A 23100-nucleotide genomic window follows, 5' to 3' on the forward strand; every position below is an offset into this window, starting at 1 on the left:
AAAATTTGATTTCCAGTATGCCATACATGCATAATATTTCATTCTAACTTCAGTAGCACGCAGTATAATATCTGTACAAACACATTTCATACATAAAATTTTTTGGAAAGTTCATTTAATATCTCCAAAACAGCATTGCAATGACCATTTTATGCATGTGTACCAACTTTCCATATTTTTTAAGTAAGGTAATGTAATTATAAATTTCAGTTTTTTACTAGAAATGGGTGAAATATGACAATGGCTGAAATTCATCATTGTTAAGATATGTAAATATATTATCAAACACCCCCATGAGTGAAAGAAAATTAAGAAAATGGGCCAGAAAAATTCAACGGAGAGCTGGAGAATAAGCATAGCAAGGCAGTCATTTGTGATTACTGATTTTTGCTTTTAAGAACAGTTGGTTCATTATTTCCTCCCTTGTCTTGTCTTTTCCTGAAATTTCAAGGACAGTTCTTTATGAAATAGTGTCATACCATTTGAGCAACTCAAAGTTGTGTTCATGCAAGATACCAAAGGTGCCTGCTCGGCACCACAAAACTAAATAAGCTGGCAAGTATTAACCATTCTGCTGAAGTATATGGAGGAAGACTTAAGCCACAATTTTAATAGTGAAGAGATATAAGTGTTTCATGGCAATGTAAATTAAAACCAGCTTTTATTTTAAGGACAATAATGAAAACAAGAGAACAGTACAGAAATATTTGCTTTAAAAGTGGCTATACCTAAGATGAGACTATTCAAAAATCGGTACCTGGTTTCCATAAATGCATCTGTGAAAGTTGGAAACTATATAAAATAGTTTAAGGCTGCAGTTGATGAAATTAAAATAAATTAAAAACAAAAATCAATTTATAATTTTTTTTAATAATTTAATGATACTTTTCAAATATGGTTGGTAACATTCCAAATTGCCCCTAATAAAAGAGGGGATTTCCCCTATTTTAAACAATTCTAGTAGTAACAACACTTCCATCCCATTTTAGACATAGTAAAAAAAGAGAACGGTTTTTTTATTAATCAAATATTGTGTTTTTTTTTTTTCAAGTAATAGATTTTTTGTTTCTCAGAAATTTCATGAAAAATATATATTATAAACAGTAGATGAGAAAATAATGTAAAAATATTTCCTTTGAACAATCAAAATTATGGAGTATCCCCTGTAACAAACTGTTCTGAAGCCACTACCACTGTTCTGAAATATATTTTTAGTTACTTTTTAATCAAAATTGGAAAAAATATAAAAACCTGTAATTATTTAAGAAGTTTTATTCTGTAGAACTAACTAGTAAGCTGGGAGTTCTGTAAAACTAAAAGCTACAAGGTTTGCAAAGCTAATGTAACGGTAATTGGAACTTTTTTCTGACCTGGAGTAATATAATAATAGCATATCAGGTATATACATTTCACAAACTAATGAATGAACTGCATAGAGAAGCAAGATATAAACAAATAAATCTTCTACAGTATTAAATAATACCAGAAACTGCAGATATAATTAGTAAACATGGCTTTCTTATAATAATTTTAATACATTTCACAATCTAGTACTGATCATGGAAAGTGTGAAATCTTTCCCCTTTTTTCTTATCAACACACTACTGCTTTCCAAACAGGCATTGGTTGCTACAGGTTTAGCAACTAAGAAATGCCAACAACACAAAATGTTTTATACAAAGAAACTCATTAGACATTTTTTGTTAAAAAAAAAAAAAAAACAACCAATAAAACATTAGTTTTTCATTCAATTAGTATGCAGTTTTTAATTATAATTATGTAATTTAATAGATAAATTACATAATAAAATACAAAATTTTCATAAAAGATAACATAAAATTAAACAAAAGCAACGGTGATAATGCCTACACTAAAATCAAGTATAACATAAATTATAGAAATTTCAACAGAATACTTAAATTATTTGGTATAAAAACTGCACATATAACTAATAATAAAATATTTAAATAATACAGATCCATCTAAAGTAATAATTTTAGATAACAAGGCATATATAGCTTAAAATGTGCAAATTGTGAATTAAAATACATTGACAAGACCAATCGGTCATTCTCAATTAGAATACGAGAAAACATATCAATGGTATAAAAAAAAAGTCAAATAGATAAATGTAATTTTGCTAAGTATATTATAAATAACAACCATAATTATAAACCAGATAATTTTATTAACATTCTTGATTTTTCAAATAATATACACATTACCAATAACTTAGAAAAGTACCATATATATATATCTTAATAACGATTAATTAATAAATGTACAAACAAGATTTGAAAATGATAAATTATATAAACAAGTACTAGACAATAACTATAAAGTGAGCTGACCATACCAGTCATTCCCATTTTACCATTACGGTAGAGACATTCATTATGACAGGACATTAAGTTGACACAATTTTAACACATGACGACCACCTTTATATATCTTACACACTTTATATAACAATTCTACTCCTGATGACAAAATTTTAATTAATAAAAAAAAAATTAAGTTCCTGAAGATGGAATTCGTTTCCGAAAGCGCTAGGACACATTAAAATATTGTTGGTAAGTGGGTTTTACATTTTAATTATTTATTTTTCTATTTCTTTAGTAATTTTATTTAGGAACAAAATATTTATTAATATAATACAAGATTGTCATTTCTAATTTGTTCCATTAACTTTTAAACAAATAAAGGCAAATGTATACCTCACATGTTATAAGTCTCATTTATATTGAAGAAGAGAAAAATGTTATTTTGCACAAGATGGCATCAAATGATCCATTATATTTGAAGTTTAAAAATCTTTATGTATAAAAAGCAGCAAAACTGCTCATTTTGCCAAATAAAGCTAAGTATCTTTCATATAGTACATAATTTGGAAGTATATTCTATATTCGTAATGATTGTAGAGATGTTGATTAATCTTGGATTATGCTTTCAATTCGAATGCAAATAAGGAATTCCTTGTATTTATTTACCAGAGTAAGCAGAGTGATGGCCTATGTAACATTACTGAAAAAAAATAAAATGTATAATTTACCTTAAGCAAATTAATTAACTAATGTTACCAATAATGGTGAAAAAATCATAACAGTACTTCATTATCTGAAAAGAACCAAACATTAAAAATTGTCATAATTATTAAAACAATAATTAATGCTTATCACTGTTTATAACATATATGACATTAACTTTAATTTACTTATGGACCATATCACCCATTAAGTGAGATTAATGGCAAATTATAAAATAAACTTCTAATCAGGCTATAACAGTGTCAATTTATTATCTGTTTTTTCATTCATTCTTATTCAAAATTTCCTTTAACTTGATGATTAAATTACATTTTTAACTGCTTATTGATAACAAATGAATCACTCATATTATAGTTAATGGAAATCTATTTTCACTGAATAAATTAAAACACTAAATTGATGCATATGCATTCAATTCTGATTACTTTTGGGTAGATTTCATAAGAAAGCTACATATTATAATGAGTACCATGATTTGACTTCCAGAAAATTTCGTCATATCTTTGCATTTCACACCCCCCAGACTCCAAAAACCATAGTCAGCTCAAAAGTTTATATATATATATATATATATATATATTTCACTTTCTTGTGGACACAATAACTGCCATAATTTTGTACCAATCACTTTCAAACTGTTCCTTAAAAATAACGTGTCCCAAAAACTCGGTAGAGTTTGTTAACAGCCAAAATTGTACCGTTAGGGTGGAAATGGGGGGGGCTTTTTAAAAAAAATAAAATATTGCTATAACTTTCTTAATAAGTAAAAATATTGAATTTGTTTAAAATTCCTACTATTCTTTGGATAAGTACCTAAAACTTATGTAAAGTTTTTTGATAACACCAACAATTGGCCCAGGGGGTGGAAAAAATGAGGTTTTGAAGACAAAAAAATCATACCTCCCATAATAGGCACAATATTGAATTGGTTTAAAGTGGTCGTTAGTCCTCTAAACATTACCTAAAACTTTTGTCTGAAACAATTTTTGATGACCAACGCTTACAACAAGGGATGACCAAAATGTTGTTGGGTTGTAAGATGGGGCTTGTCATATGCTGAACATGTGAAACTTTTTTTCACATACAACCATTGTCACCATGAGTAAATTTGAAGTTTTTTCTTAACTTTAAGGTGGAAATCTTTTTTATCCCCTACTTAGCATCGGTGAAATCTACCTCCGCCTTCTGGCATGTCGAAGGGAATTTTTCAATTCTTCCTGTACATTTCAGCAAGATGGGAAATGAATCCCTGTTGATTTATGATTACTGCAATATATCTTAATATATTCAACAGCCATGTTGAAATTCTGCCAAGACTACAATGAGATCTTTCTAACACTAGCACGGATGGAATGTGCAAATCATTTTCAATTTAAAAATAATACATTATCCTATCTGAATCAATTTCAATTGATTTTTAAAACAAATTTCTAACAGAGAAGATAAGAGTATATTATAGCCATGAAAAAATTTAAACAAATTATTTTATTTTATTCTTTGGGAATAATAGAAAAAATGTACACTGTATTGCAAATAAAAAAGCTAACTTTTAAAATAAAAAATTAATAAGGTTTTCTGATGTAGTGTGGCAAAAGGATGGTAATCTGCGTCTGGTGAGAAAAATATATTCATATAAATAAATAAATGAATATATTACTATTGGTTTAAATTAATAATTAATTTACTAAACATCTTTATTTTTTGTTTACAATGACTGCTTTATTATTTTATTTATTAGTAATTTTCATATCAGGCCGACAATTTCCCGCGCCATAGCTCATGGTCCTCTGCCATTTTAATCTTTCTGAAGAAATGTCTAGTGTTTTTCCCAGTCGCATCTTCAATTTGGTCCAGCCATTTTTACAGTGGTCTTTTGCATGACCTACTTACTGCCCATGATTTTTTTCCCCTGTATTTATGCCGGGCCTACGGACTACATGACCAAAAAAGCAGAGGATGCGCTGGAAGTATATTGCGGACTACATCCTCTGTATATCCAGCTCATTTATAATCAAGTTGTTCGTCCTCTTTTCCATCCATGCAGCGCGGAGCATTTTTCTGTAGGCCCACACGACAAATGCATCAATTCACCTCTGGTCTTCAACCTTGATGGCCCAGGTCTCAATACCATACATAACTACTGGGAAGATTAGTACCTCAAGCAGTCTCAGCTTTGTATTCCTCATGATTGCCCTATCCTTCCAAATACCTGTGAATTTCATAAGCGCCTCCTTCACAAAGATAATTCTTTGTATTTTGGTCAACGAGCCTCAACATTTATCAAAAATAAATATACAAAATGATCCACCTTTTTGAAATCAGACAGCACATCACTGACTGGAAGATTGTCCATTCAGTCTAATAATAAAAACAGTCCGTTTAAGTCTGATTATCAGACTACTTTGATAATCCAAACAGTCTGTTTAAGATGAAAATGTTTGTTTTTTTTAATGTTTAATTTCAGCTCTAGCGCCTCACTTTCTTGCTGAACTCGGTTGAGGATGTCCTTCATTTCAACTTCAGAGCCTGCAAACAGAGTCATATCATCGGCAAACCTTAAGTTGGTTATTTGCCGGCCTCCTATTCATATAGTGCCATGCTAGAATAAATCCCTGTTATACTCCTCTCATCAGGTAAAAGAGCTCCATTGTATCATTTTCCAGTCTAACCAATGTACTGTTCTTTACATGTAGGTTCCAAATGAGGGTAACAAGATGATCAGGAACACCCATCTTCTTCAACACTCACCACAGATCTTTCTATCTGATGGAGTCAAAGATCTTGGTGTTATCTAGGAAATATATTATAAGAGGATTGAACTCTCTAACTTCCTCTAACAGCTGCCTAATATTTCGAATTTGCTCACGCGTACTCATTTCTTTGATGAATTTGGCTTGCTCTGCAGGAATTTCTCCTTCCAGATAGTATTGTAGACGTTCATGAAGTATAAACAACAAAATTTTACTCGCATGTGAAATCGGAGAATAGTTCTATAATTTTCGCAGCCTTTTTTATGTAGAGGTATGTACACTGAAGTTGCCCACTATTTACAGATCTGGTACATAGTCATCTGTTGCCTTGAACATTTTTCTGTGATGCTATCTGAACCTGGTGACTTGTCCTTCAATTTCTTTATTGCTTTTCACACGTCCTCTTTGAGAATCACTGTTCTCTCTCTGGTACTTAATCTCAATATTCTCTCTCTGGTACTAAATCTCAATATTCTCTCTCTGGTACTAAATCTAACTCTGTGAGCTCTGCATGGTCGTCAAGATATGGGTTGGTGCAGTAGTTTTCCATCTTCCTCCAATCTCCCAATAGTCGGTAAGAAGTTTAATACCTGCATCTTCTATAACCCAAGATTTTGTCTTTTTTTTGTTTGAAGGTGTTTGTAAGTTTCCTTATTTCTTTGGACGTGGACCACATTTCATTATTCCTGTTCGGCTTCTCAATTTTATTGCAAGTTTCTTGGATATATGAATTTTTATCATGATAACACAATCTTTGGATTTCAGTTGACAATCTCCAGTAATGTACTGAGGACTTGAGAAGCGAAAGGCACTGGTGGTACCTTTCACTCTTCTTCATTCCTTTACAAGTTGAGCAGTTTAACTGGACAACTAGTTTCGTTTCACTTCTTTAGCTATCTCTTCTGTGGCTTCCAAGATCATGATTTTAAATTCTTCTTATTTTTTAAAAGATGCTTGTTCACTTTCAACATATTTCTCACTGAACTTGACTTTTATTTTCTGAAGAAGTTCCATCTTTTGAATTCTGAAAAGACTAGTCTTGTTTTATTCAGTTGAAACACAACTTGACTCTAAGAAACAGACATAGCACTTGACGGTTTGACCTGTCATCTGCACAGAGATATGTTTTTATTTTCTTGACTGACGTTTCCCATCTTTCTGAAATCAAAACGAAATCAGTTTGGTTGCGATATCTGGTCCACAGTGAGACCCACGTATACAGCCTACAAGGATGTTACCAAAACAATGTATTGATTTTTTGGAGTCTCTTTTCTTGACAGGACTGGAACCATAATTTCTTTCACAGAGACTATTGTTGGCCATGGCCAACGTGCAATATTATTGCAATTTCTTTACTGCCTACTTTTGTGTTAAAGCCACCTTACACAATAGTAATTTCTTTCAAAGGTAGCAAGTCACAGCACGAGGCAAGTTGGTTATAAAGCTCTTCTATTTCTTCATTTTCAGCTGCTGATGTTGGAGCATACACCTTAATTATATTGAGCTTCACCAGCTTTGTGTTTAATCTCACCTGAAGGAAACTGTCGTTAATTGATCTATATTTGTATACCGCATCTTTCCATTCCCTCAATACTATAAATGCGACACCACTGCTTGATTGTTTTGATTTTCCTAATAAATATACCACATTCCCTTCAAATGTACTGAAGTGGCCACTGTCTCTCCAATGTGCCTCTGCTAGTCCCAGTGTTGTAATCTGGATTCTTTAACATTCTTTCTTGACAACGGCAAGCTTACCAAGACTAATACATTACATCTCTTACATTCAAGCTTGCAATCTTGTGTACTCTTCCAATGATGGTAGTTGAAGTCACATCCTCTACAGTCAGCAGATTTGACACCCTGTGATTTTCATTTCGTCTAACATTTATAGAATAATCTGAAGGGCAATTATTTCATCATGGATAATGAACCAAACACGGACACAGCGTATTCATAAATTAAGTAAAGGCTGTTGGGATTAATTGATAAAATGTGACAATTTGTTCACTATCGGAAGAAATGCAAGCATGTAAATTCTGATTGAACTGAAAACAAAATGAAATTTCTTGTAACAAACTAATGTACTTTCATCTCTTTTTTTCATCTGAATACTTCTTACCGTTTGAAAATTATTAGTGACTGTCCATTACTTTTCAGCCATACCTAATAGCTTCATTTATTTTGAAAATACTGAAGATAGATGTACCTCTAAAAAAATTATTTTCTGTAAAAAATAAAGTAGGATTTATCTGACATTGTTTTTACATTGGAGGAATTACATTTTCAATTTTAATCGGTTATATAATGAAGAAGTATAATAAATAGAATTTACTTTGAAAAGATGATTTTCTGTTCTTAGATCATCTTTTCATTTTGACTCTCAATTATATAAAACTTAATATTTAATTATTATTCATTCATTAATAATAATGTTAAATATAAAAATAATATACAAATTGCAGTATATAAATATACACAGATATGATCAGATACATCATACATGTTATTATATAAATTGTAACCGAGAATCAAGACAAGATGACCTAACGACCAAAAAACTATAAAGTTCTGTTTTAGGTGGTTTATTTATTAATTAACATTAATCAGAATATTCAATAAAATTGAATGGATACTATGACTGAATTAAACAATTTAAATATACGAATAGCATTAATAGCAACAAATCACCTAAAGATCATAAAAAAGACAAAACTATTAATGAAGAGAAATGCAATATAAACTAACTTATAAAAGAAATCTACCTCATCTAATGAATCAATAGGAACTAGTTTACTGCCAACAGAAGTTGGTGGTGGTTCAGATACTGGTATATTAACTTCTTCATACTGTTTTGTATCTTTCCTTTCAACACCTTCTGGTAAAAGCATTTTGACTTCTGATATATAACCTGAAACCAACCATTAATTTACACTATAAACAAAAACCACAACTGTAATCTCAATTCAATAAATTTATTAAATACTAAAATTTACATATTTTTTTACATAAATGTTAAAATTTATTATAGAAACAATTTAATAGATTAGTATATTAGGAAAAATGTCCATAATATTTCACAGTTTAAAAAGTACCTGCAGTTTGTTTTGCTTTACTAAGTGAATCATAAACATGAGGATAGATTTCTTTCTTTTGTAAACGACTTGTTTTCTCTTTTTCTTTTACAGCTGGAGCATTTAGCGCTGCTTTTAAAGCAGCTTGCCTAAAAATCAGATTAAAAAAATTGATATAAAACGACATATGCATTAAATTTGCTTTTAATTACATAAATTTTACTTAGAAATAAAGTAATTATTTATTTTTTACATTTACTTCATCCAAATCAACTCAATTGTCTTAACATACTTAACCTACTCATGCAGTATTATCTTTATAAAACAATCTTTACATTGTAAGTTAATATTATCTTATCATAAAAAATTGCACAAAGCATGTTTGAAAATTCTATTAAATCGGTTCAAAAAATTATACTAGTATTTTAATCTTTAATAATTATTATTGTTTTCAGAAGAATTCAAAGTGTTCATAAAGGATTATATTTGTGCCTCGTTTTTGCACCACTATCATATAAAAAAAAAACTCCGTAAATATACAATAAAACATTATCAGAAGTCAAAATTGCACTTTCTCACAACATTGTAACAAAATTAAGGAAATCTCAAAACAAATTCGATACCCATTTTAATGATTTTAAAGAGTTACAAGATATGTTTCTCTTTTTGTTGGACCTTTTTCATTTGAAATAGAATAAGTTCCCTCTTTCATTCAACTGGAATTAATATCCAAAATGATTGGTTTTGAAAGACAAATGTTGAGTAGAAATTTCAGATATTCTTACTTACGTAAAAAATACTATAAAAGTAAAACATTTGATGTGCTTTGGGAGTATAGACTTACGCAAACATTTTCATGTATGAAGTTAAACAAAACAGCATATAGATCAAGACAGATAAACATCTCTCTCTGAAATACTGAAAATTGCATGTTACCAGTCTTTGAATCTGATATTGAAAAAGAACTGAATAAAAATTTAACTGTTAATAATAGTTTTAATTATCCTGCTAATGTTACTGATCCTGAATCAGTATAAAATAATTTTAAGCAGCCTGCAAAAATTACACCATCAAACAAAATGGCCCGCAGCAGAAATGGGTTAGCTATACCTAGTCTAAATGAAGAAAATTGCCCTAAAAAGACTTTTCTGTGTGGTTTTAAATTAAAAAAACAAATAATACAAATTTAGAGAGAATATGATTTAATTTTGCTGGCACGCTTAACAAATACAAATGAGTGATAATGAAATGAACTTTTTGTAGCGTAAAAATTGAAATTTTTACAGTTTAATGGATTTTTTATCTTTTTATTAATTGATATTTCAATTTATTTCATTTTACATATTTTTGGTTCTATTTTGTAATAAGAATTTATTTTTTTGTGAAATCTTGTTCCAAATTTTTTTTGTCTTCAAATTAACACTGTTAATATTAAAAATCCGTGTGCAAGACTTAAAGGCTAGAAAATGCATTTTGATAAAGTAAGAAAAGCAGATATAGAGATTATTACTACTGAAATTAAGATAAGCCAATTCTGGAAATGTGTATTTTTTTACTTATTTTCTAACTACATGGGAAAATACTTTGAATATTTAAATGGTATGAGGCTAAACATCATTTTACTATTATAATCCAATATTAAGCAACGATAACGAATAAATATGAAAAAATATCTTCAACTTTTGTTTAAATAACACACAATCTTCCATTTAAAAATCTTCCACTTAAGTCAGAGTAATTTACAATGATACTACCTAAGTAACTTGCTCTTGTTGATTTAACACAAAATGACCATAATGTAATCGGACATATTTATACAAAACAGATTACATTTGAAAATTATTCCATTATTAATTTATTGCTAGTAAACAAAGTAAACTATTACTTTCAAATAATAATATATTATTTGGTAAAATTATCTAACAATAATAAAACCTAAGATTTTTCTTATGTAAAATTTTACTAATTTTCTAATGAAAAATTTCCATATTATCTTCACTAAGAATATCGGTTAAATCAATTTTAATAAATCTATTTATGAGGAATGAATTTATGAATTTATTTTTCAAAATACATAACAGCAGACAGAGAACAAATCATCTCCAGCTGTAAAAATTTCATCGAAATTTTTCTTTTTTATTTTGATGGAAGGATTCCATTTCTTTGTGTATTTAGGAAAAATATTCTATATATTTCAAAACAATATAGCCTTTAAACTAATAAGAGTTGTTATTTATAAGGAGAAAAATTTATCATAAATAAATATAATAAAAAAACAGAGAGGAAAGTGTGTTGATGTTAGCATTGATTGCACGGAACAACTTGTTTTTTCCATACTTCAACATTTCACAAAGGTCAAACTAGTTAATTTTTTTAATGTATTTCTGCATCTCATATTTACACAAAAACTCATTTTATATACATTTTAAAACAAGTTTTATTTGTAATTTTAAAATAAAGGAAATAAGATGTAAACACATATACTACTAGTCTGTGGGTTTCAATGTGTCATCAAAAGCATTAAGTAAGGACTTTACCTCTAAACACAAGTTATAGTAATCACCTTCCAAAGAATTATACATTTTGAGCACTCAGCAAGTATATGTAATGAGTATGTTCTTCTGACAACAGTTAAAATGTTTACTCCCTTTTTAAAGAAATAAAATTTTAAACAAAAACTATTGTTAATATTTTAATAATTTTTATTTTAAAATATTTTCAATTTTTACAATTGTAACATTAAATCAGCATTTCTTACAAAACACAAATACACTAAGTTAAAATATTAATCTGACAATTTAATTCACTGAATTAAATACTTTAACACAATATACCTTTTTGCGCGCAACTCAATAGGATTGAATTCATCATCTTCACTATCATCATCCTTAATTTCTCCTGCTATGATTGTACAACAACTTGATAACCATATACAGGTCGCCTTTGCTATGTTGTTCCTGACCAAACAACAACAAAAAACGAATGAAATATTAAATTACTAATAGTTAATCAATATTTGCTTAAATGATTTATTGACACATAACATTTTGTACATGTGTAAACACACATAAAATAAATCATGCAAAAGGTAACATTTTGTAAGTCTTACATATATTTAATTAAGGATATTCCTTCTTTTTAACTTCTTTGTAAGCATATAGAAGTTATTTTTTTATATTATCAATAGGAATTTTATAGTGATATCCTGTGAGTCAGTTTCTTAATCAGATGTGATAATGGCATCCTATGATGAATTATTTCTCTGTTCACATTAGCTCAGGAAACTTGTTGAAAATGTTTCGATGAAAGTGAGTGTAAAAAAAGACCATGAAAATTCTCAGGAAACTGTTAACAGTGAAGAAACTGACGACAAAGTTAAAGCCTAATCTCTCAATCAACTGAAGGTGATGTTCGGATATTAACACTGCATAAAATATAAATTTTACAGGTAATCATGAAATAAATCTTGTTATTAGATGGCAATTATCAGCATAATTTACTGTACTGGATGTTTTGAATCAGTTTTTATGTGATTCGTTTTGGATCCAATTGTATTAATGAAATAAATAAATATGCACAGGATATGATTCCCACTATCAGAGATGTAAGGTGGGTGAATGTTTAATTTAATCTAAAAGTACATTTTTCTTTAAAAATTATTGTCTCCAGTAGGATCCAGTAAGTTAATCCAGTAGGATTAAATAACAGGTTGTAATCCGGTAAAAGTAAATTATGGATCATGATAAATTCAAAATAATTTTGCAATACCTTCACTTTCTTCCTCTATAGAAAAAAAAGATAAGCTTAGAAAAACTGTTGTAGAATTATTCTTGACTTTCTAAAAAAAAAAAAATACTGTTCAGGAAAATATATTTTCATTAATGAAATTCTGATGGCATTTAGAGACAAACCATTATTGATCAGTTTAATATTTCCATCTTATTTCATTAATTTTGTTTTAATCATTCATTTTCAAATTTCTTAGTTTGAGAAATTTTTAATTTCTCTAGAAATGAATTCATAGAAATTTGGAATTTCTTGTTAATTTTTTTTATATTAAAGTCTTAGTTAATCTTAACATTTTTCTCTCCTTGGATTGTGACTACTTAAATTACTGTTTTTAACTGCTTATAAATAGACAAATCGAAAAGCAAAGCTGTTAACAAATGAAAAAAATTTAGACTACATTCTAAATCTTTGAGCCAGCCATGATTCTAATTAAAACATTTATTTATTTATAGAATAATATATTACAAACCTTGTGCTGCAATTAGTTTTTTCTCTTCAGCAACAGAATTATTAAAAACAATATCATTACGATGTTGCAACAGTAACTGAATTAATTCAAATCTATCAAAACCCAACAGTTCAAACATCTGGAAAAAGAAACAAAAATAAATAAAACAATACAAAAAATTGACATAAACAATGCTATCGTAACTATAACGTGTATAAAAATTGTTTTATCAACTTTCTTCTACTTTCTGAATTTATTCAATATTAGCAAAATCATTTGATTTATGGTATGCTACAGGCTACTCAGAAATTAACTTCCGATCCTCGGTATTGAGCAAATGAGTGGGGGGTAACAATTCTGTGTTTGCTCAGTTGAACAGCCCGGTTCAGTGCAGTTCTAGTAGTGTTTTTTTGGAAGTATCACTTGCATGTTTGTTCTTGTAAAACTCTCACTCGTAATGGCTGCTGTCACAGAAAATACTGCTGATTGTAAAGTGCTTGCTATCATCCATTTCCTTCATGCAAAGAACTTGTCGGCAGCTGAAATTCATCATGAACTTTGTGCAGTATATGGAGGGAATATCATAAGTAACAGTGTGGTTAGATGTGTCTGTAAGACTGGTGCAGTAAAATGTGAGATGTGCGGTAAGACAGGTGTTGTATGTTTCAGAAAGGTTGAACAAACATTCATGACAAGTGGTCGAACCTTCATGACAACACTTTGCCTGCATACTACAGACACCAAATCAACAGTTTCATATGGGAGTTTTTTCAACCATCCTCCATACAGCCCTGATTTGGCTCCCAGTGACTGTCACCTTTTCCTGAAAATGAAGAAATGATTAGCAGCAACACAGCGTTTTGAAAATGACAAGGAGTTGAAAACAGTGTTACTACCTGGCTTAAATCACAGGTGACACAATTTTATGACAAGGTATTCAAAAATATTCAAAAACCTGTTTACAGACACGATAAGTGCATAAAATTGGATGGCAATTATGTAGAAAAATGGCTAAAAAATATAGCTAAGAGATTTATATAATAAATTATTTTTTTATTAATTGGTAATTTTTTTAATAACAAATTGTAAGTTACAACTCAAAATTATTCTCCCTGATGTCACATTTAATTTCCTTCATAATGAGTTTATTATGTACTGTAATGAGTCCCTTCTAACCCGTTCTTCTAACACATTCTTAGAACTAAAAGAAAAACTTAAATTGTAAATCTTTAGATTAATGTCCTACCTTCAATTATTCTGATCTCGTTCCAATTTTCCCTTCAGTTTTAATGGAGGTAATTAATGGGAGATAAAATGTAAGTTTTTATTAAACTTTCTTACTTACCTTATTTTATCCCACTGGTTTTCCAAAAATATCAGTAGACATATACTTCTTTCAGTAAATTTTTATCTATCCATAGCATTCTCTGGTAACCTATATTTCAAACTAGTATTACAATCATCTGTATATGCCTTTCCCTGCTATCTACCACAATTGCTTTTGCTCTCCTTAAAGTATGTATTCTTCCTTTCTTTCCATATCCCTCCGACATCCAAAACCACACTCTTATCCTAGACACTAGCACTAATACTGCTTTACTTTTCAACAATACTCCCAAATACATCTTCAATACACATGTTTTATTCATTACCTATTTGCTACATCAGCTGATTATAAGCCTTGTCCTTAAATTTTAATCATGAACAGTGAACAGTCCCCACGCATTACTGGTTAAAATTCTCTTGGAATAGCTAATCCAAATTCAAAAAAAAATAACAAGAACTCACATGAGTTCACTTCATTTATTCATTCATTCAGTTTACTTTGGTGAAATGAATTAAAAGAAAAATAAGGTAGGTTACCATTGTTAAAAAGTCAAATACCAATAAATGATGGGATTCATTGGATTCTGACCTAATAATTAATGCAACCTAAAAGCAGAAAATATTACAAAAGATCCAGATATTTATTATTGTAATGAAATTAGTCTTGATAAAAAAGTAAAAAAAATTACAACGTAACGGAATGATGAATATAATAATAATACTGTAATTAAGTTGTAGAAATAATTACTTCATTTTGTAGTTCATCATTTGAACGACCAGATTTTAAAAGTGTCATCACAGTTTCACAGAATTCTTCAACAGATAAACCAGCAGGGGTTTGTGATCCACAACATTTCTGCAATTCTTTTACTAACCATGGTCTTCCAAACTGTAACAAAAATAACTCGCACATGAATAAAAAATATTTTTTATTGCATTAAATATTTAACAAACCTAGCTAAACCTAGCCTTAAGCATACAGCTATTTACAATGAGGTGGATCCCTTGCACCTTGTACATCTCCGTTTTCCTTTATTCAAGATATTTAAGACTCAAAATAGGTCCCATTTTCTGTTAGGTTGTCTGTAATTTTTCTCTTTTCTGTCATTTCTTTTGCAACATCTACTGATACTTCTAGCACGTCTTTAATCAATCCTTCTCTTTTTATATTATATCCCAGCCAATCAACTTTCCTGTTCTGAATTACTCTGATTAAGCTTCAGTTCTCATTTACTCTCCATTTCTTCTTCATTTTATACTTTGTCAGTTTAGTCATCTTATTATCTCCTCTATTTCAGATGCTTCTAGTCCTTTCCACTTTATTTTCTGTCCATATTTCACACCCACACAGATGTAAATTGCAAACATAACATTTCACAAGTCACTTTATTCAAATCCAGCTTCATCTTGCTACATAATAATTGTTTCTTTCTGTTAAATCCTTCCTTAGCCATTGATAAAAAAGAATGTTTCCATTTATTTAATTTTACTTGCGTAACCTATTACATGGTACCTAAGAATCATACTGTTTAACTTGTTCATTTCCTCATTCTTTTGTGCAGACTGCCATAGGCTTTATGCCTTCAATCCTCACTTTAATATTTCTAACATTCATTTACATTCCATATTCTGAGATAGTCTCTTATAATTTTGAAATCACTGTTCAATATCCTGTGTTTGAGCTCTTAAAAAAAAGCCATGTCATCTATGAACCTTATACAATTCATCTCAAGTTATTTACATTATCTTTTTAACTTCTTCTAAGGCATTTTTTATCATCTCATGTCTGGTACAAAAAGACCACATTTAAAGATGTTATCTTAGACAAACTAATCTATCTTTTAGAAAAATATTATTTATACAGAGTTTAATATGTGACTATGATTAGTAATCTGACACATAATAGTATCTATTCATTGGTGAACAAATACACCCTTGTGATTTTTTTTCAGTGATATCTAAGTTTCAATTTCCTTTGAAGATGAATAAATAAAAAATATATAACAGAATAAAAAAAAAATTTGAGCCCTTGCATTATATGTGACTGATGTTTTTAAAATGAAGAATTGGAGTAATCTACGCACTTCAAAAATATAATTTTTATAAGAAAATCATTAGAGCTTAAACTAAAAATGAAAGATAGTAAATGTTTACAGTTTGTAAACTTTATTAAATTTACATTACAAAATGTTTCTTTGAGTTGAAACATTAATAACGTCCATATGAAAATTATGTTTTATGGTAATAAAATAACCCTACATTTTAATTATAAAAACTGCTAACTGAGAATTTTTTTTTCTAATTTCATATTTTATTAACTAATGCTCTAATAATTGGAGAGATATGCACTGTGCATTCACAGAAATTATTAATGTTCTCATAGATAGAAGAGGTATATTAATTTGTTGCTTTACACTAACAACCACACCACTCTTTCTTATGACTATCATGCGGTGATGATCGTAAACAATATGGCATATGGCGACGCCTGAATTGGAGGAAGCTTTTGAGGACGGTTGTCACCTTATTGAACGCTTGTGCCTGGAGCAGTTAAACCTCTATCATTCCTGGTCAGCCACCAATGAAGCCATGAGGATTCTTGAGGAGTATGACCTCGAAGTCCTCTTGGTCCAGGAGCTGTACACGGTTGGCCCTTCCACAGAGTTGATGTTATTCAATCTCGTGGGGGACGGCTGCTCTCTGCGATCGTGGTCAGCTTGGTCTCATTGGGTGTCTTCTGGATGCCCCAATTTTCAGATAAGTGGTTCACTGTTGTGCGAGTCACAAGGAGTACCCTCAATGTCATACTGGTGTTGGGATACTTCCAGCTTGAATAGAGTATCGATGACTTGTTGGCAAAGTTTGGGGCGGATTCTGGATGGTCTCCCAGGCATCAGAGTGCTGGTTCCTATGGACCCTGACACCAAGTCTTCCGCCTGGGGTACACCACTCACTGACCCCAGAGGCGTTGGTCTCACACAGTTCATTGAAGCCAGGAACCTCTACTTGCTTAATGAAGCAGAACAACTGCCAACTTTCTCTTCCGAATTGAGGGAAAGTTACATCGATGTCAACTTGGTAACGGGCGATCTGCTTAGGTGTACAAGTAGTTGGACTGTTTGGCTCAAAGCCAGTGTGAGCCAGTGTTACAGCCATAGGCTGTAAGTCTCACAGACTTACAGCCTATGAGATTGCTTATGGTGGCAATCCAAGAGCTCCAGATTTGAGTCCCTACAACCTAAGAGACCCGGATCAGCACAGGCTGCAGCGTGAGTGTGCAGCTGCCTTACATAGGTTGGAATGGGGCATGGAGCACAGGAAGGAGGTGGAATTGATGGCTGAACAATTCAGCCAGGCCATCAAGATTGGCTGCAACAGGGTCCTACAGCCCCCTCAGGCAATGAACACACTTAGGTAGTGGTCAGTCTGCTTATCAGAGAATACATGGAGCTGTCATGACCGCTGCTTCCAGGGAGCCATCTGTTAAACGCAGGCAGAAACCCAGGAAAAAAATGATGGTCCTCTACTTAGCGTGCTGTGCGCAACAGCTAGGTCTACTAAGAGAAGATGCCAGCGTCGCCCCATAACAAGGATTATCGTTGATGATGTGCACGCTGAGGGTCTGCGGATTTACCAGCACGCCCGTAATGAGTACGTTCATGCCATCAAGGAAGCATGATTCCTTGCGTGAGGTGCACTACAATCCCTGGCAGCTCACGAAGTCATGTTACGGGCCAAAGTCATTGCATGTGCTATCCAGTGTCCGATGTTTGGTGGTTGTGACCACACTTTAACACCTGTGGCGACTTACCGGGCATTCCTGGATACTCTTTCCAGATGCTCCGGAGCTTGAAGCAGAAGTCGGTGTTGAGAACCAGTCCGGTTCTCAACAGATACCACTCCAGTGATACAGAGTAGCTGGACCTCGGTCCAGCTACTCTGTACTCAAGTAGCCTCACCATCGGCAAGGTCTCACAATTCAGAGAGAGGGAATATACACTTAATTATTATAATTAACCCAACAAATATAATTAACTTAATTATAAAGCTATTGTACAACTTGTATAATTCTTTTTACATATTTTTTTGATTCATTAACTACTAACCGATCTTTTTGAGACTGGTTTCTTATCCTCTTTTGTTGAACTGCTGAATGAATTACCGCCATCATATTTCATTGAAAATGAATGGACAGCTTCAATACCAGTTGACAAATCAGTTAAAAAGCTTACATCAGGTAAATTGAAATCATTCATTTCTGCAGGAGTAAAGCGTATATCTTCACCAAATAGTTTTTTAACTCTTCTTTTATTATTACCACCACTATCACACCAAGCTTCTTCTAATGTATCCAAACAGCTATCTGTCAGCATGGAATGAATTTGTCCCAATGTCTCCAAAAAAAAAGAAATTTTCAATAATAAGAAAAGAACACAATAGAATACCAAAAAGAAATTACTTTTAAAAACATTCTGTTTCAAAAAATATATATTTTCAAATTCAATAAAAACACCAATAACGATAAATATGCAATATAAAAATAACAATATAATACAGTAGCACTTAGGGAAGGTTTAAATCCAATTGTATTCACAAAATCTTTTGGTTTTAGCAAATATCCAATTTAGGTTGATTGTGGTTCATAAGCCTTATAACAAAACAATATATTATTGTTATAATATAAAACACGTTACAACATATGAAATTGATCCAGCTCCTGCTTAAAAGGAGTAATGAAGGGAATGGTGGCCACAAGTAATGTATAATAGCAGTTAGTCTGTAAAATAATAGAAAATAACAGGTATTGGATACCTATTATTTACAGATAGGCTAATATATATATATATATATATATATATATATATATATATATATATATACATATAAAGAGAGAGAGAGAGAGAGAGAGATATTCAGAGTATTTCTAAATTTGTTGTATAAAAGTAACCTTTAATAAAGGAAAAAGTAAATAACTTGCAGAAATGTTTGATACAACACTAAATACAGTATATTTTCAATTTTCATTTACAAATGTTCAATATGGCTACCATGTGTAACAACATGGCAGATGTCCCATCTATAACCAATTTCCTGCCAAATCCTATGAAGTATGCCTTGATCAATGATGGCAACTATTTGTTATCCAGTGCCGCAGCTCACTGACATTTCCTGGAAGTGGAGAAACAAACACTATGTGTTTAACATAACTCCACAGAGAGTCCACTGGAGTTAGGTGATCGTGGTGAACATGAAATTGTTCCACAACATCCAATCCAAGTCGGAACTTTGCTACTGAGATACGGGACAACTGCATGTTGATAATGTGATGGCATGCAATCTTGCTGGAAAATGAATTCTGTGTCCATATCCTGTAGTAATTGTGGCATAAGATAATGTTCAAGCATGTCCAAGTATGATATTCTAGTTACAATTAACTCAGCAAAAAAGGTAAAACTGTAAATTTTGTGACAGCTTACAGCAAAAAAAAACATTTACCTTAGGCAAGTCCCATGCATGTTTTTTTGCGTGTCGTGAATTCTGCTCACCCTATATCCGAATATTATGTCGATTCACTTTACCACTGGTATGGAAGGTTGCTGCATCAATGAACACAATTTTATTAAGATAATTTTACCTTCAGTCTTAACTTTGTTTTTAAATAAAGCACGATTACACAATACTCAGTTTGTTTTTCTTTATTGTCTTCACTCAAAGCTTGTATCAGTTTTAATTTGTAGGATTTAAATGATAGTCGACTATGCAATACCCTCCATGCTATAACCCTATGAATATTCAATTCTAAGCTGGCCCATCCCGTTGATCTACCTGTACTATGAATGAATGCCTGCCACATCTGCTTGATTGCCACTTCTGAGACTGATGTTTACCCTGGCCTGGTGCTCTATGTGACACACAACCTGTTTCAATGAAACGATTGTACCGTACAATAACAGACTCTCTTTGAGGTGGTTGCTTGTGTTATTTAGTCATGAATTGTCTACAATAGTGATTCCCAAACTGTGTGCCAGGAAGCCACAGCCACTTCATAGGGATGTCATAAAATATTGTAGCTTCATAATTAATTTAACCAAGACATTTATAATTATTAATTTAATGTTAATGAAGTAAAAAAATAATGAAAATACACGAGTTTTATTTATTTTTATCTATTACTTATGAGTAGTCATGCTTTTTCTTAGGGAAGGGCACCAAGGAAAAATTTTAATTGCAAAAGGGCACCACGACTCAGAAAGGGCACTGCAATTCAAAAAAGAAAATATATAAAAGGTGTGTGTGTGTGTGTGTGTGTGTGCACACACATGCACATATTTATATATAGATGAAAGTATAGGTAGAAGTAAAGTAACAAAGCACACCATAAGCAAACACCTGCTGATGTATATCTCTTTTATATTATGTAGTCAGTACATTTCCAAAACCGAAAGAATATACACGTGATGTACTTCGTTAATATTAACCTTTTCAAAAATTACTGAATTAAAGTTATTTTTTTGATTAATAAAAATGTAAGTACAACAAATTCATGCCTTCATCATTAAATTCATCACTTAATACAGAAGCAGAAATTTAATTTTCATGATAAAATTACAAATATAAATTATTTTAAATAAATTCATTCATTTTAATTTGAATGCTGAATAAATTTTTAAACATGCTTTTTATTTGGTTAACCTTAAAAATGTTCTCTCTGGTACTTTACTGTTAAATACACAGTATTAAATAAAATTTGTTACAAATTCTATAATGTATTATTTAAGGTTATATGCACATATTTTTTGGGGTAAATGTTATATACATTTCATATTTTTACAGTTCACCTACACATACTATTTTTGAATCGTTGAATATTTAAGAGACATAATTGCAATGCACATAAAATTTTTATTTCTCTACTTTACTTATTTTATAATTTCAGTTTTTAATTTTAAGTAAACATGATTGTTAATTTTAATCACAAGGTTGGTTTGTAAAGGTTTGGGATGCAATAAATTATAAATTACATCAACTGAAAAAGTTTATAATTTATTATAAATGCACAATTACAACATTTTAAGCTGTTGAAAACTAATTTTATTTTTTTGTCATTAGGGTAGATTCTAAGGGTTGCAATATTGTAACACGTCATAAATTATGTGTCAGAATATGGAAAAATGTTTATTCTACACATTTAAATGACTTTGAGCTACAAAACACACTTATAATTTTAACAATTTTTTTTCATAAGTGGTTGTTATTAAGAGTTGAAATGTTGCAATAAATTATAAATTATATTATGAAAAGTAAAGGGATTTTCATTCATTATAAATGCACCAATAAATATGTTGATTAGTTGAAGTTTGAATAAGTAGACGAATCCATATTGAGTTTATGTAGTATTTATTCATTTGTAGAATACATTTTTGATTAGATATATCTGGTAATCTTGTTTGTTGTAATTTGATTTCAGTTTAGTAATAACACATTGAATATTAATAATACATATAATATTTTGAGTGTTTGAAGTATATTGTATAGAATTAATGTAAATGATTGATTGAATTGCTTAATGCATTGTATGTTATCGTCCCACTACATATCATCTTGTGTACCGAGTCTAGAATCAAATCAGCTGAGCTTTAGGCGTTGAGAAAAAGAATTACAACAATCAAGGCTACCATTACAATATTTTAAATAAGAAGAACATATGATATTAAAACTTAACAAAAACATTTAAAACTGTTGAAAACTATTTTTATTTTTTTTAATTTCATCATAACAGATGGTTTCTAAGGGTTGAAACATAGTAAAACATCATAAATTATATTTCAAAATTATACAAGAATGTTTATTCTAAATATTTAAACATGATTTCAATATATTAAACGTTTAAATCTATGGTTTTTAAATTTTTTTTTAACAAAGGGTAGATTTCACCCCAAAAAACAAAAAGCACATATCAGGAATGTATAACTTTTAAGCAGAGAATTAGATAAGCTTAATTACAAATTTTCATGAAACTCAATGCTGTCTGAAAGAATTCCGAGGTAATACTCTATTTTTACCATCAAACACTGGACTACACATAAATACATATTAAATTTCACTGAACCAAATTATAAAATCTTAACAGATTTTCAACTTAGAAGATCATGTTTTTCACAAGTTTTACCTGGTTTTTATAGGTTTAATGGGATACCAATACAATTCTACTTATCTTGATCAAATAAGAGTTGAAAACACTTCTTATTCAGCATAGTAGTACATATTAGAATTTTCCATAAATTTCCTATTTAAAAGAACTTTTACAATAGACTGTAGTTTTACCAAATAACGTGTAAAACTCTTTTTATTCAATTCCATATTAGTTTATGTTATTTTGGAAAAAATTTAGATATCATATAAATTCACACACTTATTAAAACAATTTGCATTTTCAGAAGAGATTATCCAGAAAATCAAAATTTGGGTAAACCAAATTCTGCAGTAGTATTAAAAAATTAGCAGAATTAATTATTAAATTGAAATCTATTAGTTATTCCAATCAGTGCTTGTAGTCAATTATCGCATTTCACAAACCAAGATTTATCAATCATTGTTATTAACGTATTTTATTCTATAAAAGAATGCCAATACCAATGTATTCTAACAAGAACAGATTCTACCCA

General features: G+C 30.3%; 1 protein-coding gene and 1 pseudogene across 1 annotated transcript; both read right to left on the bottom strand.

Moving 5' to 3' along the window:
• LOC142321312 (activating signal cointegrator 1 complex subunit 3-like) overlaps positions 1 to 11812 on the bottom strand; it is a 50727-nt pseudogene extending 38915 nt beyond the window's left edge.
• On the bottom strand, positions 11713 to 18807 carry LOC142322432 (activating signal cointegrator 1 complex subunit 3-like). Its single transcript, XM_075361518.1, has 4 exons — positions 18541 to 18807; positions 15183 to 15323; positions 13130 to 13247; positions 11713 to 11828 (listed from the first exon to the last, which is right to left on the bottom strand). The coding sequence occupies exons 1-4, from the start codon at positions 18805 to 18807 to the stop codon at positions 11818 to 11820; spliced, it is 537 nt and encodes a 178-aa protein (XP_075217633.1). The 3' UTR covers positions 11713 to 11817.
• Positions 18808 to 23100: the final 4293 nt, after the last annotated feature.

This window comes from Lycorma delicatula, chromosome 3, assembly GCF_047948215.1.
Source record: "Lycorma delicatula isolate Av1 chromosome 3, ASM4794821v1, whole genome shotgun sequence".
In the NCBI taxonomy this organism is placed as follows: domain Eukaryota; kingdom Metazoa; phylum Arthropoda; class Insecta; order Hemiptera; family Fulgoridae; genus Lycorma; species Lycorma delicatula.